The sequence below is a fragment of the Tyto alba genome, unplaced genomic scaffold (genome assembly GCF_018691265.1).
Source record: "Tyto alba isolate M040663 unplaced genomic scaffold, T.alba_DEE_v4.0 Super-Scaffold_24, whole genome shotgun sequence".
NCBI classification, from domain to species: Eukaryota; Metazoa; Chordata; class Aves; order Strigiformes; family Tytonidae; genus Tyto; species Tyto alba.
This window is the reverse complement of record NW_024881298.1, coordinates 752,206-765,427: the sequence shown is the minus strand read 5'-3', so window position 1 is coordinate 765,427 and position 13,222 is coordinate 752,206. Positions and strand designations below refer to the sequence as shown.

Here is a 13,222-nt window from a genome sequence, read left to right as displayed (position 1 = left end):
ACTGCCCCCAGGAAGAGCCCTCAGCATTCCCTGAGGGGAAGGATCCCCATTCCCAGGCTATGGGGGTCAGGGCTTGAACATCCTGCTTGAGGACACACATCAAGGGCTTTCACAGTTGCCTGAACATTTGATTTTCAGGCTGGCAGCAGTGCCTCTGCCTTCCTGCTTCACCACCCCCTGGGACAGGAACCTTGTCTCTTCATTCCCTCCATGGGCTCTTCAGTGATGGCCCTCGGTGGCCATCACTGACACCCTCAGGAACTTGGAGGGTTCCTGCTGACTCCGATTTCTCTAGAGGCCAGCTCAATCCCTTTCCAGGATCTGCAGTTTAGCAACTGGGCACCAGAGGGCTCAGTAACATGCAAAACGCCTGCACAAGACAAGTCTCTTGGCAGAACTGAATTTCTCAATTCTTCTGGGTTTAATTTGAGAGGTTTGAGGATTGTAATCATAGTAAAAAATTTTCAGTACTAAATGTCAATAAGAAAAAATCTCTTCTTTTTCCACTAGTCTTTATTTTTCTGCTTACACACTAAGGGATATCACCCAAATGCAACTCACATTGATTCTAGAGCATCTCCTGATTAAGTTTGAATATGGAAGGAAGTCAAGACCCTGTATGTCAGACAGTCTCTGGACAGCGTTTTTCCCTGTCTCCAACCCCACATTTCTCTCATCAGCCCCCTGCGACTTACAGCACCTTTGTTTCAATCTGTGTTTTCTCCACAACAATCCGTAGCTGCATGATTCAGCCTATTGACACCAACTCCCATCTGCTGCACTTGGAAATCGAGCTGCTCACAGACACAGAATGGTGTTTCTTAATTGCCAAAAAACAAAACCAAATGAAGGCACGGTTCAATAAAAAAACAAAATACAGTCCTTTGCTCTATATTAATTCTACCTTACATCCTCTGAAGTCAACTTTCTACACTGCAGATGGCCTTAGAGCAATGGAAAATATATTTTCTGTCAAGCAGAGATCCCAAGAAACCCCAGGGCATGCCCTGGCCCAGACTCTGTCCATATTCACTCATAGTCACTCGCAAACACAAGTCATGAGCTCCATCAGTTCACAGAGGGAAGCAAAGAGACAGAAGAAAATATATGCTCTCTTCTGGATTTCCAAATCTGCACCCATCCCAGTGTACCTGGGCTACAGGTGGGTCTGCAAGTAGGCTCTGCAGCATCTAGACCCACTCATTTCTCATTCACTTCCAACATGGGACACCTTGGGTGAAATTTTCCAGGCCTCCCCTTCTACTCAAGGGAGAGAAATGAGTTGTCTCAACTGAGATGCTTTGGCTCACCGTGTCTGTAACCATCTCCTGCTCAAGAAAGTCTCCCATCAGCCCAGGGTCACATTTTCCAGTCCAATGTGAGGGCTTCAGCTATCCCAGTGTAACTTGGAGGCTGTGGCCACCCCTTCGTGGGCAACTGAATCAACCCATGAATGAGGATGTTAGGCAAAATCTGAAACATATGCAGAAAAGTCATTGTTGTAATCAGTGTGTAAAGAAGATTTCATTTTTAGAATTTTTAAACCATTCTGTACATTCTCATACATTTTTTCATGGGCCATAGACAGGGATCAGCAAGCTGATGACACTTTCTCTCCCCCAATGTAAAGACAGATTGACACATCTGGTTCCATTTGATGGGTAATATTTGAGTTTGGTCAAGTAGCCCCTGATTTGTTTCCCCTCCACTATTGGCTGTTTTCCTCTAGAGTCCTGCCTTGAGGCACAATGGCTTAGGAGAACCTCTTGGTGAAATATGAGGCAAAGAGGACATGAAGTATCTCAGCTCTATTGCCACCTACTCATACTATATTTGACTGTGACCACTTATTACCCTTATTTCTTCTTGGACTGTTCCTAAAATTGTAAAATCTTTTTTTGTTGCCCTTGAATTCTCTTTCAAGTTTCAGCTGATTTTTGGTACAGAAGATCGCGATGCTTGGAGGATGCGGTCCTTGAAAATCACGTACACTTGACTTTGCTGCCCATCAGTGCTACTGACAGTGGGATCCCCAATAAAACTCCCCAGATTTGGCCAAATCTGCTCCACTGAGTATCGCCATCTGCAGTCTTCTATTCTCCTTCCTCACTGCCCTCAGGAGCTCAGACTCCGCTGTCACTGTCCCAACAGCCAGTCTTCACACCCCTGACCAGCTCTTCCTTGCTTGCCAGTGTCAGCTCCATGTTTGCATTGTCATTGTTGGCCCATCTGGCAGCTGTGAAAACAAGCTGTCCCCAAACAGCCTGGACTGTTTGCATGCTGCTGTGTTCCTCTTCCAGAAAATGCCGGGGCCATTAAAGTCCCCAGTGAGGCCCAGGCTTCTCCAGCCAGAGACTTCCTTGGGGTACTTCGAAAAGATTACGGCAATTACTCCATGCATGTCAAAACCCACAGGCTCCCTCTTGTCCCGGCTGAGGGCATCAGTGCACATTTGGGTTGTAGCACCTCAGGGGTAGCACCAGGCCAAGATCTGACTTGTCTCAGGAAAACCTGGTACCAAGTGTCCAAGTCCCCATGTGTGCAAAGGCTTTGCTTCAGAGCAGAATCAGGCCAGAGTTTGTGGTGTTGGAAACATAAAGCTGAAATTGGATGCCAAGAGAGTGAGCAAACCGTGATGTCCCCAATGCCAGAGAAGTGCAGCCCTGGAAAGAAATAATTTTACTTCAGTGATATCCCTTTTGCCTGTGAGGGCCTTTGTTGGAATTGAAGTTATCCCTGATGACAAGATTTACCCAAGCACACTGTGAAAATGGTTGGTCTGTTCCTTGACCGAATCATCAAGAGAGTGGGTGAAGACCTCGTGTGGGGGCATTTGTGTACATGCAATGCCTGCAGCTGTTGGGTAGAGGAGGGATAGATCTTGCTTCTCTGATGGCATCTGATGGCTGATGCTTCAAATCGCTCTCTCTGTGATGATGTCATGGGTGTCTGTCTTGCACCACCCCTGAATGGGAATTGCTTTCCTACAGTTTCTGTGCTGTCCCTGCCAGCCCTGGCCTCTAATGAAGCTCTGTGGGCCTGGATTTGGACATGAGATTGAGTAGATACCCTGGGTTTGGTAAGGCAGTGTGGGGATGAACATGAAACCACTGCCAACATAGTCAGTGGACATCTAGTAAATACAGCAGAAGGAGAAGAGGGAGACTGAGCTGTCCCTATAACACATGACTCCGGCTGCTCAGAGGAATAACTTTGCAAAATGCCTTGAACTTAATCAGAAGGGTCAGGTTCAGTTGCCCTTATTTTTGGGCATCAGCTGTCATTTCAGTTGGCCAAAGACAATTCCAAGCAGCCTCCAAGACGATGCCCACAGATGCTGCCCTGCTGTCTCTGTGAACTTATCCATCTGAGTTTGCAGGTACCTGCCCATGACTTCAGCCACCCCTGACACCTCAGCTGTCACCAGACATTTGCATCTCAACAGCTCACTCATGGCCTCCCCCTTCATTAATTACCATGGGATCTGAGCCAAGGAGGTCACCTGCAGGTGCAAGTTTAATGATAAGGAGAAGAGAGGTGAGTGGAATCAAACCTCTTGAAAGTTCGTGGCAGGCCTGGGAGGCAGCTGAGTTCACATTACTCCCAGGACTACAAGCCCAGGACGAGATTCCTCAATTGCCTCTGCTGAAAGCCTTCCCTCAGCAAGGGGTAAAGGAGATCCCTGCTTGTACCTGTCTGGCTGTCCTGTCCAAAGATGGAGTAAGAACGCTGATTCCTTGAGCTAACTCTTTCCCAGACAAGAAAAATGTTACTGCCGAAACAAAGTGTCTCTCCAGAGCTGTTTAAAGGAAACCCACTGATTGCATCAAGCTGTGTCACGGCAAGTTCCCCTGGAGCCCCAGGGACAGCTGGAGGGAGCCCAGAGGGGCCACAGCAAGTGGCACCTTGGGCTGTTGCTGTGGTGCTGAGCTGGGCTGGGCTCCTGGGCCAGAGGGAGCTCCTGGCAAGTGGGCAGTGCTGCAGAGAGACAGCTCTGCCCAGGAGCAGCTCCTCTGCAAAGCGCAGCAGAACTGAGTGATACAGGGCCAAAATAGGAACAGGGGATGTAAGGGTTAACATGAGAATAGCAAGAAGGGGATAATAGCAAGAAGGGGATAACAAAAGAAAATAGTTCAAGGGAAATAGTTTAGATAACGGTTAACTGTCTGCTTAGTGAGCAGACAGTTTATAAAACACGGTGAGCTCTCTAGGCTTTATCAGTACCAAGCCGGTTGGAACTAGACCCACGGTTTGGACAACAGCCAGTAAGAGACTGAGTCTGCGCAAAACCTGGGGTCACAGAGCGGACAGGAGGAAGAGGAGCTTGACTTCATCCCCAAAGACCCCCACGACCACCACCAGAAGACACTGCGCAGACTCAACTAGGAGGAGATTATGGAAATGCTAATTATAATATGAAGCGGGGATAGGTGTTGAATATGTATAGGCGTATTGCGAAATATTATGAATATGTAATCATTTGCTCTATAAATCTTAGGTAACAGCATCACACGTTGGGTACACAATAGGAGGAGTTATCCCCTGTGTACCTCAGCGCTGAATAAACATACCTACTTTACAATCTACCAGATTGTGGAGTCTATTTCCGCACGTCAGTTTTGGCGAGCCAGGCAGGAGACTCTCTGCTCGACTACGGGATCGACTGCGGGGCGGACTCTCCCAGGCGCGCCCCGAGCACTTTCCTCGGAGGAGCCTCCGCTACCAGCCGCTCACCGTGGGGGGCAGACAAGGACTTCCTGAAGCCGCGGACCAAACGGTATGTTCAAGGATAGGAGCCTGTAAGTCGTACGCGTGGCTGGGGCAGCTGGTAAATCGCGCAGAGACGTCTGGCGTGCAGCTAAGCCGGGTAGGTGCACCGAAAAGGCGCGAATTCGTGCGGGTTAGGGGAGTCTAGGGGGCAATTACACCTTGCCACAGACCGATAGAGCGGTCGCCGGCTCCAATCGGGGACCTGTTGGCCGAGAGGGCGGCCACAGGCAGGAGTGATTGAAAAGGCCTTTGTTCTGTTGTGTTTTTTTTTTTCTTGCTGAAAGTGTTGTAAGTGTGTGGATTTGTAAGTGCGTGGACGTCCGTGAGATTGTGAGATTGTGAGTGAATGCTGTGTGGTGATTGTGTTAAGTGTGAGCGTTTGGAGTGAGTGTTTTACAAAAACAAGATGGGTAATACTCAGGGAGGGATATTAAAAAAGAGCCCTCTCGGCTGTATACTTGCCCATTGGCGGGATATTGCAGGGAGCGGAGGTACGGAAAGCAAAAGGACTCTTGTAAAATATTGCAATCAGTGGTAGCCGCTGTATAAGCTGGAGGATGGTGCTAAATGGCCGCTTAATGGAACACTGGACTATAACACTCTGTTACAACTTATGTTGTTTATAAGGAGAGAAGGAAAATGGGATGAGATATCATATGCGGATATGTTTTTTACTTTGCGAAATCACCCAGAGTGGCAAAGGGACTGTGGGTTAGTACCCCCACAGGACCCTATGGTGCTCGCACTTGAACGAGAAAATAAGGAAAGTAGGGGTAAGTTGAAAAGGTGTTGCTCATCATGTAGCATTGGACAGAGATGTACAAAGGTAGATAAGGTTCACCAAACCTCAGAACAAGATGATGATTTGTTTAAACCTCCCCCCCGATCACAGAATCGGGATGGTGACTCGGAAGAAACGGCAGACTCTCCCGATAGTCCGGTATCTGCCCACACTAGACAAAAAACTGCAACAAGTATTTTACAGGCACCCCTTCGGGAAGCCGTGGGACCGGAGGGTGGTACAATGTTGATTAGGGTACCCTTCACCACCGTTGATTTGGAAGCATGGAGGGGAATTGCAAAAAACTATAGACGCGATCCACATGATGTAGCTAAACACTTCCAATTCATTATAAAACAGCATAACCCAGATTGGAGTGATATACAACTGCTATTAGAATATATGACTGAAACTGAGAAACAATTGATTTTAAAAACAGCAGGAGACTTGGCGGAGGATCATTATAAGATCACTGGGGGGGACGTTAAGGAATATTTTCCCCTCCAAGACCCAAAATGGGAACCAAATAGATCGGCACATATGGAAAGGTTACGGGCGTATCGAGAATGGATTGCAAAGGGGATAGAAAGAGCGATCCCTAAAACTATAAATTGGTCAGTTTTATATGCAGTAAAACAGGGTCCTTCCGAGTCCCCATCTGAATTCTTGGATCGACTGAGGGATGTAATGCGCCGTAATACACCGTTGGATCCGGGATCAGAAATAGGAATACAACAACTAGTTTCCTTGTTCATGGGCCAATCCACAAGAGACATAAGGCGAAAACTTCAGAAGCTGCGCCCTACGGAAAGTAGGAATCTGGAGGTATTGTTAGAGGAGGCGTGGAAAGTGTTTAGCAACAGGGAAGAAGAATGTCGACAAGGACAGATGAAGTTGATGGCCACTCTGGTTCAGAGACCGGCCAGGCAACGACCGCGGCTGGGGTGGGATCAGTGTGCTTTGTGTAAGGGCTTCGGGCATTGGAAAAAGGAATGTCCAAGGAATAGGAGGGAGAATGGGAAGGCTTCAAGGAATGTAAAAATAGCAAATGTAACAGAGGACTGACGGGGACCTGGGGGATCTACCCTGGCGGATCCACTGGTTAAAATTAAGCTGGGGAGAAAAAAAGAAGAAGTAGAATTTTTGGTAGACACAGGAGCAACGTATTCGGTTTTGAATCAAGCTTTAATACCACTGGGGAATGACTATGTTATGGTAAAGGGAGCGACCGGCCAATCTGAAAAGGCGTATTTTTGTAAACCTTTAGAGTATAAATTGGGAAAGCAATGGGGAATTCATAAATTCCTTTATATGCCTAACTCCCCAAAAGCTCTCCTGGGGAGGGATTTGCTGGAACAACTGGAAGCAAAAATTGTCTTTGAGAAAGGGGAAGTCACCTTGGAGGTAAAAGATCAGCAGTACATTCAAGTGCTGAGTCTCACTCTAACTAGTTCTTCGTCAGGAGGAGAAATTAGTGAGGAAATTTTAGACCAAGTATATCCGGGAGTTTGGGCTACCGATGTACCTGGAAGGGCGAAAAACGCTCTACCGATTGTGATCAAGATTAAGGAAGGTCAACGACCGGTGAGAATTAAACAGTATCCTTTAAAAAGGGAGGATAGGGAAGGAATCCGACCGGTAATAGAAAAATTTTTGCAATTAGGGTTATTAGAAGAGTGTGAGTCTGAGTTCAATACCCCTATACTGCCCATTCGGAAACCTGATGGGTCGTATAGAGTGGTTCAGGACTTACGGGCTGTAAATAAAATAGTTGAAGATCTCCACCCAGTGGTAGCAAACCCATATACCCTGTTAACTGTATTAACACCAGAGTTGATTTGGTTTACTGTCTTAGATTTGAAGGACGCCTTCTTTTGCCTTCCTCTCCATAAAGCCAGCCAAAAGTTGTTTGCATTTGAGTGGGAAAATCCTAAAACTGGTCGAAAGACCCAACTCACCTGGACGGTGTTGCCACAAGGGTTCAAGAATAGCCCTACTCTTTTTGGCAACCAGCTTGCAAAGGACTTGGAATCCTGGGAAGCCCCATCCGAGAAAGGAAAATTATTGCAGTACGTGGACGACATTTTGATCGCTACTGAGACAGAAGAGGACTGTGCAACGTGGACGGTGAGCTTGTTAAATTTTTTGGGACTGCGGGGGTATCGAGTTTCTAAGAAGAAAGCCCAGGTGATACAACGTAAAGTAAACTACCTGGGCTATGAGATCACTGCAGGGCAAAGAACTTTGGGACAATCCCGTAAGGAAGCCATATGTCAAACCCCGAAACCTCAGACAGTAAAAGAATTAAGAACCTTTTTGGGAATGACGGGGTGGTGCAGGCTATGGATCTATAATTATGGACTGCTTGTTAAGCCCCTGTATGCGCTAACAAACACCGAACAGACGCACCTTGAATGGGATGAGGAGGCTGAGCAAGCCTTCGATTCACTGAAGAAGGCTTTGATGTCGGCCCCGGCTCTAGGACTCCCAGATGTGAGTAAACCGTTTTTTCTCTTTTCTCATGAGAAGCAGGGCATTGCCCTGGGAATACTGGCACAAGACCTAGGTCCATATCGACGAGCTGTCGCCTATCTCTCTAAACAACTAGATGCAACTGCAAAAGGGTGGCCTGGGTGTCTGCGAGCGGTGGCTGCCCTGATACTGAACATACAGGAAGCTCGGAAGTTCACTCTGGGCCAGAAAATGACTGTCTATGTGTCACATACAGTGTCGGCAGTCCTGGAAGCAAAGGGAGGGCATTGGCTCTCCCCACAAAGATTTCTGAGATACCAAGCTGCACTAGTAGAACAAGATGATGTACAGATAATAGTCACTAATATTATCAACCCAGCTTCTTTCCTCAGTGGTAACATGGGAGAACCAGTGCACCATGACTGCTTGGAAACAATTGAGGCAACATACTCAAGTCGCCCTGACCTAAAAGAAAGCCCCATGAAGGATGAAGAGAGCTGGTTCACGGATGGAAGCAGTTACGTCCTGAACGGTAATCGACATGCGGGGTATGCCGTTACCACCAGTCAAAAGGTAATAGAATCAGGACCTCTGCCTGCAAATACATCTGCGCAAAAGGCAGAAATAATTGCTTTAACCCGAGCCCTGGAACTAGCTAAGGGTAAGATCATAAACATATACACGGACTCCAAGTATGCTTTTGGAGTTGTGCATGCACATGGAGCAATCTGGAAAGAAAGGGGACTATTGAACTCCCAAGGGAAAAACATTAAACATGCGGAAGAAATTTTGAAGCTATTAGAAGCTGTTCAACTTCCTGAGAAGGTGGCAATTATGCATATTAAAGCACACCAAAAGGTGAGCTCTGAATTGGAAAAAGGAAACGAGCTGGCGGATAGGGAGGCAAAACGGGCGGCCAAAATAGAGATAAAGACTGAAGGAGCACTTATTCCCGATAGGCAAATTTCCTTGGAAAGTAAACCAGAATATACCAGGGAGGATCAGAAACTTATTGCAGATTTGGAAGGGACATATAACAAGGAAGGGTGGGCTTATACCCCACAGGGGAAATTAATTATCCCCTCTCATTTACTATGGCATTTTACACGAGAGGAGCATAGAAAGAGACACTGGGGAGCAGAAGCTTTGTATAGTCATTTGATAAAAGAGATTGTAGCCAGGAATTTGTATACCACGGTAAGGCAGGTGACTCAACAATGCGACATCTGCCTCCGGACTAATCCCAAAAACGCCTCCAAACTAGAAATGGGTCAGATTGGGAAGGGCAACGGACCTGGGCAACAATGGCAAGTAGATTTTACAGAATTACCAAGAAAAGGGGGGTATCGATATTTGTTGGTACTGACTGATACCTTTTCAGGCTGGCCAGAAGCATTCCCTACTAGAACCGTTAAGGCTCGGGAAGTAACTAAAGTACTGATACAAGAAATAATACCACGATTTGGGGTTCCGGCAATCATATCCTCAGATAGAGGACCACACTTTGTCTCAAAAGTAGTACAACAAATTAGCCACCATTTGGGTATAGATTGGCAGCTTCACACCCCGTATCGCCCTCAGTCAAGCGGTCAAGTGGAAAAGATGAACCACTTAATCAAACAGCAAATTGTAAAATTGGGGCAAGAAGCAAACCTGACATGGCCTCAGTCCTTGCCCTTGGCCCTTTTACGCATACGGACAAGGCCAAGGGCAAGGGAAGGGCTGAGCCCCTTTGAAATTTTATATGGACAACCATACGGGGTACAAAAAGGAATATCCACACAAATTGGAGATGAAATTATGAGCTCCTACATGGTGGCGTTAGGGAAACAACTCAATAAGATCAGAAAACATGTAATTGGTACTCGAGGTAGAGGGCTGGATGGACCTGTACATAATATACAACCTGGGGACTATGTATATGTTAAGTCTCTTACAGAAAAAAACCTTGGAGCCACGGTGGGAAGGGCCATTCCAGGTGCTGCTCACGACGTTCACAGCCATCAAGATTAAGGAATACTCGGCCTGGATACATCACACCCGAGTGAAGAAAGCCCCTAAATCTCCATGGAAAGTTACCCAAGTTCAACCAGGAAGATTACGCTTCTCACGATAAGTCTGATAATCATTTTTCCTTTAATGTATAGTCAAAGGTTCAGTGAATGGCCATGGTCCCAGGCCCACATTGGGTATACTGGAAGTATGGGGATAGGCAGCACACACACGACTCTAAATTTGGCTACTACAGTTATACAGGGGATAAATGTGAGCTCAAAAGAAGAATGGAATCACACCTATCAAGGAGTACAACAATTGCAGGGAACATTGGGACAAGAAATTAAAATAGGATGCAGAGCAATTAATGAGTCTACTCACTGGGCAGCAAAACAGATCACAGTAAGAACACGTATGGAATCTGGGGAACCGGGCGCCCTTTTAGCAAACCAAATCTGTGATACAACAAAATCAGATTGTTGGTATAACTCTACTCTTAACCAATCAATTTCCGTAGTATGTCTCTGGGTCAAGGGGCAGCCGATATTGGGATTATCCTTCAGATTTCATATAATAATAAACAACGCCACAACAACACCAACAACTGAAAAGACAACCAGCACAACAACAACAGCACCAAACACAACTCAAACAACTCAACCCCAAACAAAACCAGGGCCTAAGATTTATGAAGTTGGCCCATATATGATTAGGAATGTGGGCCAACAACAATTATTATTTAACCCAGATTGGTCTCTTAAGCGTGTTGAATTGATAATACAGACTAATATCTCCGAAATCCAACCAGCCTGTCTTCCTTTCGTAGAAACATCTTTCAAGGGCTGGACGAGATGGACACAAAAACAAATGCACCTTGAAAGCAGAACAAAAAGAGATTTAACTGGAGTATTAGGAACGGGGTTGGGAGTCTTGAATAGAATCGATTCAGAAGTATTAATGAACAAGTTGGTCACTGCAACAAGTGATTTAACAAGGCTAAAGCAGCCTCTGCAGTCATCTTTGTTGGCATTGGGAACTAGTCAGTGGCAAGTTTCAAAAATATTGCCAATATGGGAAAAGAATGAGGACCAAGATCACAGATTAATACTAGATGCACTTAATATGGCCCAGAATAATGTGTCTTTAGCTTTTAGTTGTATACAGGCACAGTTATGGCTGCAGGCAACCGCTGCCTTGATCATAAGGGAAGGGAATGAAGGAATTTTTCCAGTTGAAATCCGAAAGGCTGTTTGGGACGAAGCTACCAATTTTGAAAGAAGATTCCAATCTTGGTGGACTATGGTGAATTTTACCTATGACTCCACTACTAACATGGCTACTGCCTTTGTGCTCACCATACGTAATGCTACAGTTTATGTAATCCATCCCATCATCGCATTAGGGTTAAACCATGAGGATACAGTGCTCTATCCTTCAGAACACAGAGCATGGGCCCGGAAGGAGAATGAGAAATGGCAGACTGTAAACGTGGAATCTTGTATTACTCGAGAACAACAGGGGTTCATCTGTGAAAGTAATACAATTGACACCAGAGACATATGCCTTGACACTGAGCAAAGTATCTGTCACTTCGAAATTCACCCAGATAATAGTAAGAAAACTGTGATTATATATGCTGGTCAAGGCTGTATATGTTTAAGAACCGCTTGTGTATTCGTAGAGATAGATCCTGACAATGTAACTTTGTTTACTGGGAATCATTCTAATTTTTGTATTTGTAACTTTGTTAAGATTACTGGGTGTGACTTTGTATATTGGGCACCAGTGGTTTCCCACCAGTTGATAAAATCTAAAATCATAAATTATCTCGAATTATCACCTACACCTATTGGAATGAACCTTACATTAGTAAGGCAATTGATTAAACATCAAGATTTGTTAGGGATCTTGAGAGAAATTCAGAGAAACGGAGAGAAAACTTTAGTTACTATACACCATGATACAAAAGAAATAAACAGGGTTTTGCAAAGAACAAAACAAGATGCAAGTCACAACTGGTGGGATACTCTTTTCGGTTGGTCGCCTTCTGCAACAGGGATTCTTAACATTATGATACACCCCATTGTGATTCTACTAGGTAGTTTAGGAATTTTATTAGTACTAACCATCATTTTGTATTTATGGGTCTGGAGAATGTTTAAAAGAATAACAGCGATGCATGAGGCTTTATATTATTTGGGGGATTGCTGAAGTAAAAGAATTTACTCAGTATAATAAGAAAAGGGGGGATTGATACAGGGCCAAAATAGGAACAGGGGATGTAAGGGTTAACATGAGAATAGCAAGAAGGGGATAATAGCAAGAAGGGGATAACAAAAGAAAATAGTTCAAGGGAAATAGTTTAGATAACGGTTAACTGTCTGCTTAGTGAGCAGACAGTTTATAAAACACGGTGAGCTCTCTAGGCTTTATCAGTACCAAGCCAGTTGGAACTAGACCCACGGTTTGGACAACAGCCAGTAAGAGACTGAGTCTGCGCAAAACCTGGGGTCACAGAGCGGACAGGAGGAAGAGGAGCTTGACTTCATCCCCAAAGACCCCCACGACCACCACCAGAAGACACTGCGCAGACTCAACTAGGAGGAGATTATGGAAATGCTAATTATAATATGAAGCGGGGATAGGTGTTGAATATGTATAGGCGTATTGCGAAATATTATGAATATGTAATCATTTGCTCTATAAATCTTAGGTAACAGCATCACACGTTGGGTACACAATAGGAGGAGTTATCCCCTGTGTACCTCAGCGCTGAATAAACATACCTACTTTACAATCTACCAGATTGTGGAGTCTATTTCCGCACGTCACTGAGGGCACTCCCTGCAGGCACCCAGGGCAGAGCAGCGAGGCACACACAACTTCAAGGCAGCCTGGGCTGGGAGGCTGCTGAGAGCTCCGAGGAGGAGAAAGTGTCAGGGCCCTGGCCACAGTAAGTCTGGGGGTGCAGGGCAATGCAGCTGCAGCTCGGGGAGGGATCTGGGGAAGGTGGAAGAGCCACCAGGAATCTGCCTCCTGCCTAGAGGAGGAGGAGGAGGAGGAGGAGGTGCTCCTGAGCAAGGCTTCCCTGGTGCCCCCTGCGAGGGCCAGGGCATGAGGGCTGCCTTCTGGCGGGGCCGGCTGCAGGGGTGTGCAGCCGGGTGTGCAGGCAGGGGTGCCCAGGGCTGTCCTTCCCAGCAGGGT

General features: G+C 46.0%; 1 protein-coding gene across 2 annotated transcripts; it reads left to right on the top strand.

Moving 5' to 3' along the window:
- The first annotated feature begins 4,590 nt into the window (after positions 1–4,590).
- Positions 4,591–12,550, top strand: LOC122153840. Of its 2 annotated transcripts, none has more exons than XM_042797210.1 (2): positions 4,591–4,867; positions 9,963–12,550. In XM_042797210.1, the coding sequence occupies exon 2, from the start codon at positions 10,091–10,093 to the stop codon at positions 12,227–12,229; it is 2,139 nt and encodes a 712-aa protein (XP_042653144.1). In that variant the 5' UTR covers positions 4,591–4,867; positions 9,963–10,090; the 3' UTR covers positions 12,230–12,550. The 2 variants fall into 2 exon arrangements, with proteins under 2 accessions (XP_042653144.1, XP_042653142.1); XM_042797208.1 differs by having other exon boundaries at positions 9,953–12,550.
- Positions 12,551–13,222: the final 672 nt, after the last annotated feature.

What these genes read in the sequence shown, in the direction of transcription:
- LOC122153840 (XM_042797210.1), top strand. Translation starts at nt 10,091, where the DNA reads ATGGAAAGTTACCCAAGTTCAACCAGGAAGATTACGCTTCTCACGATA.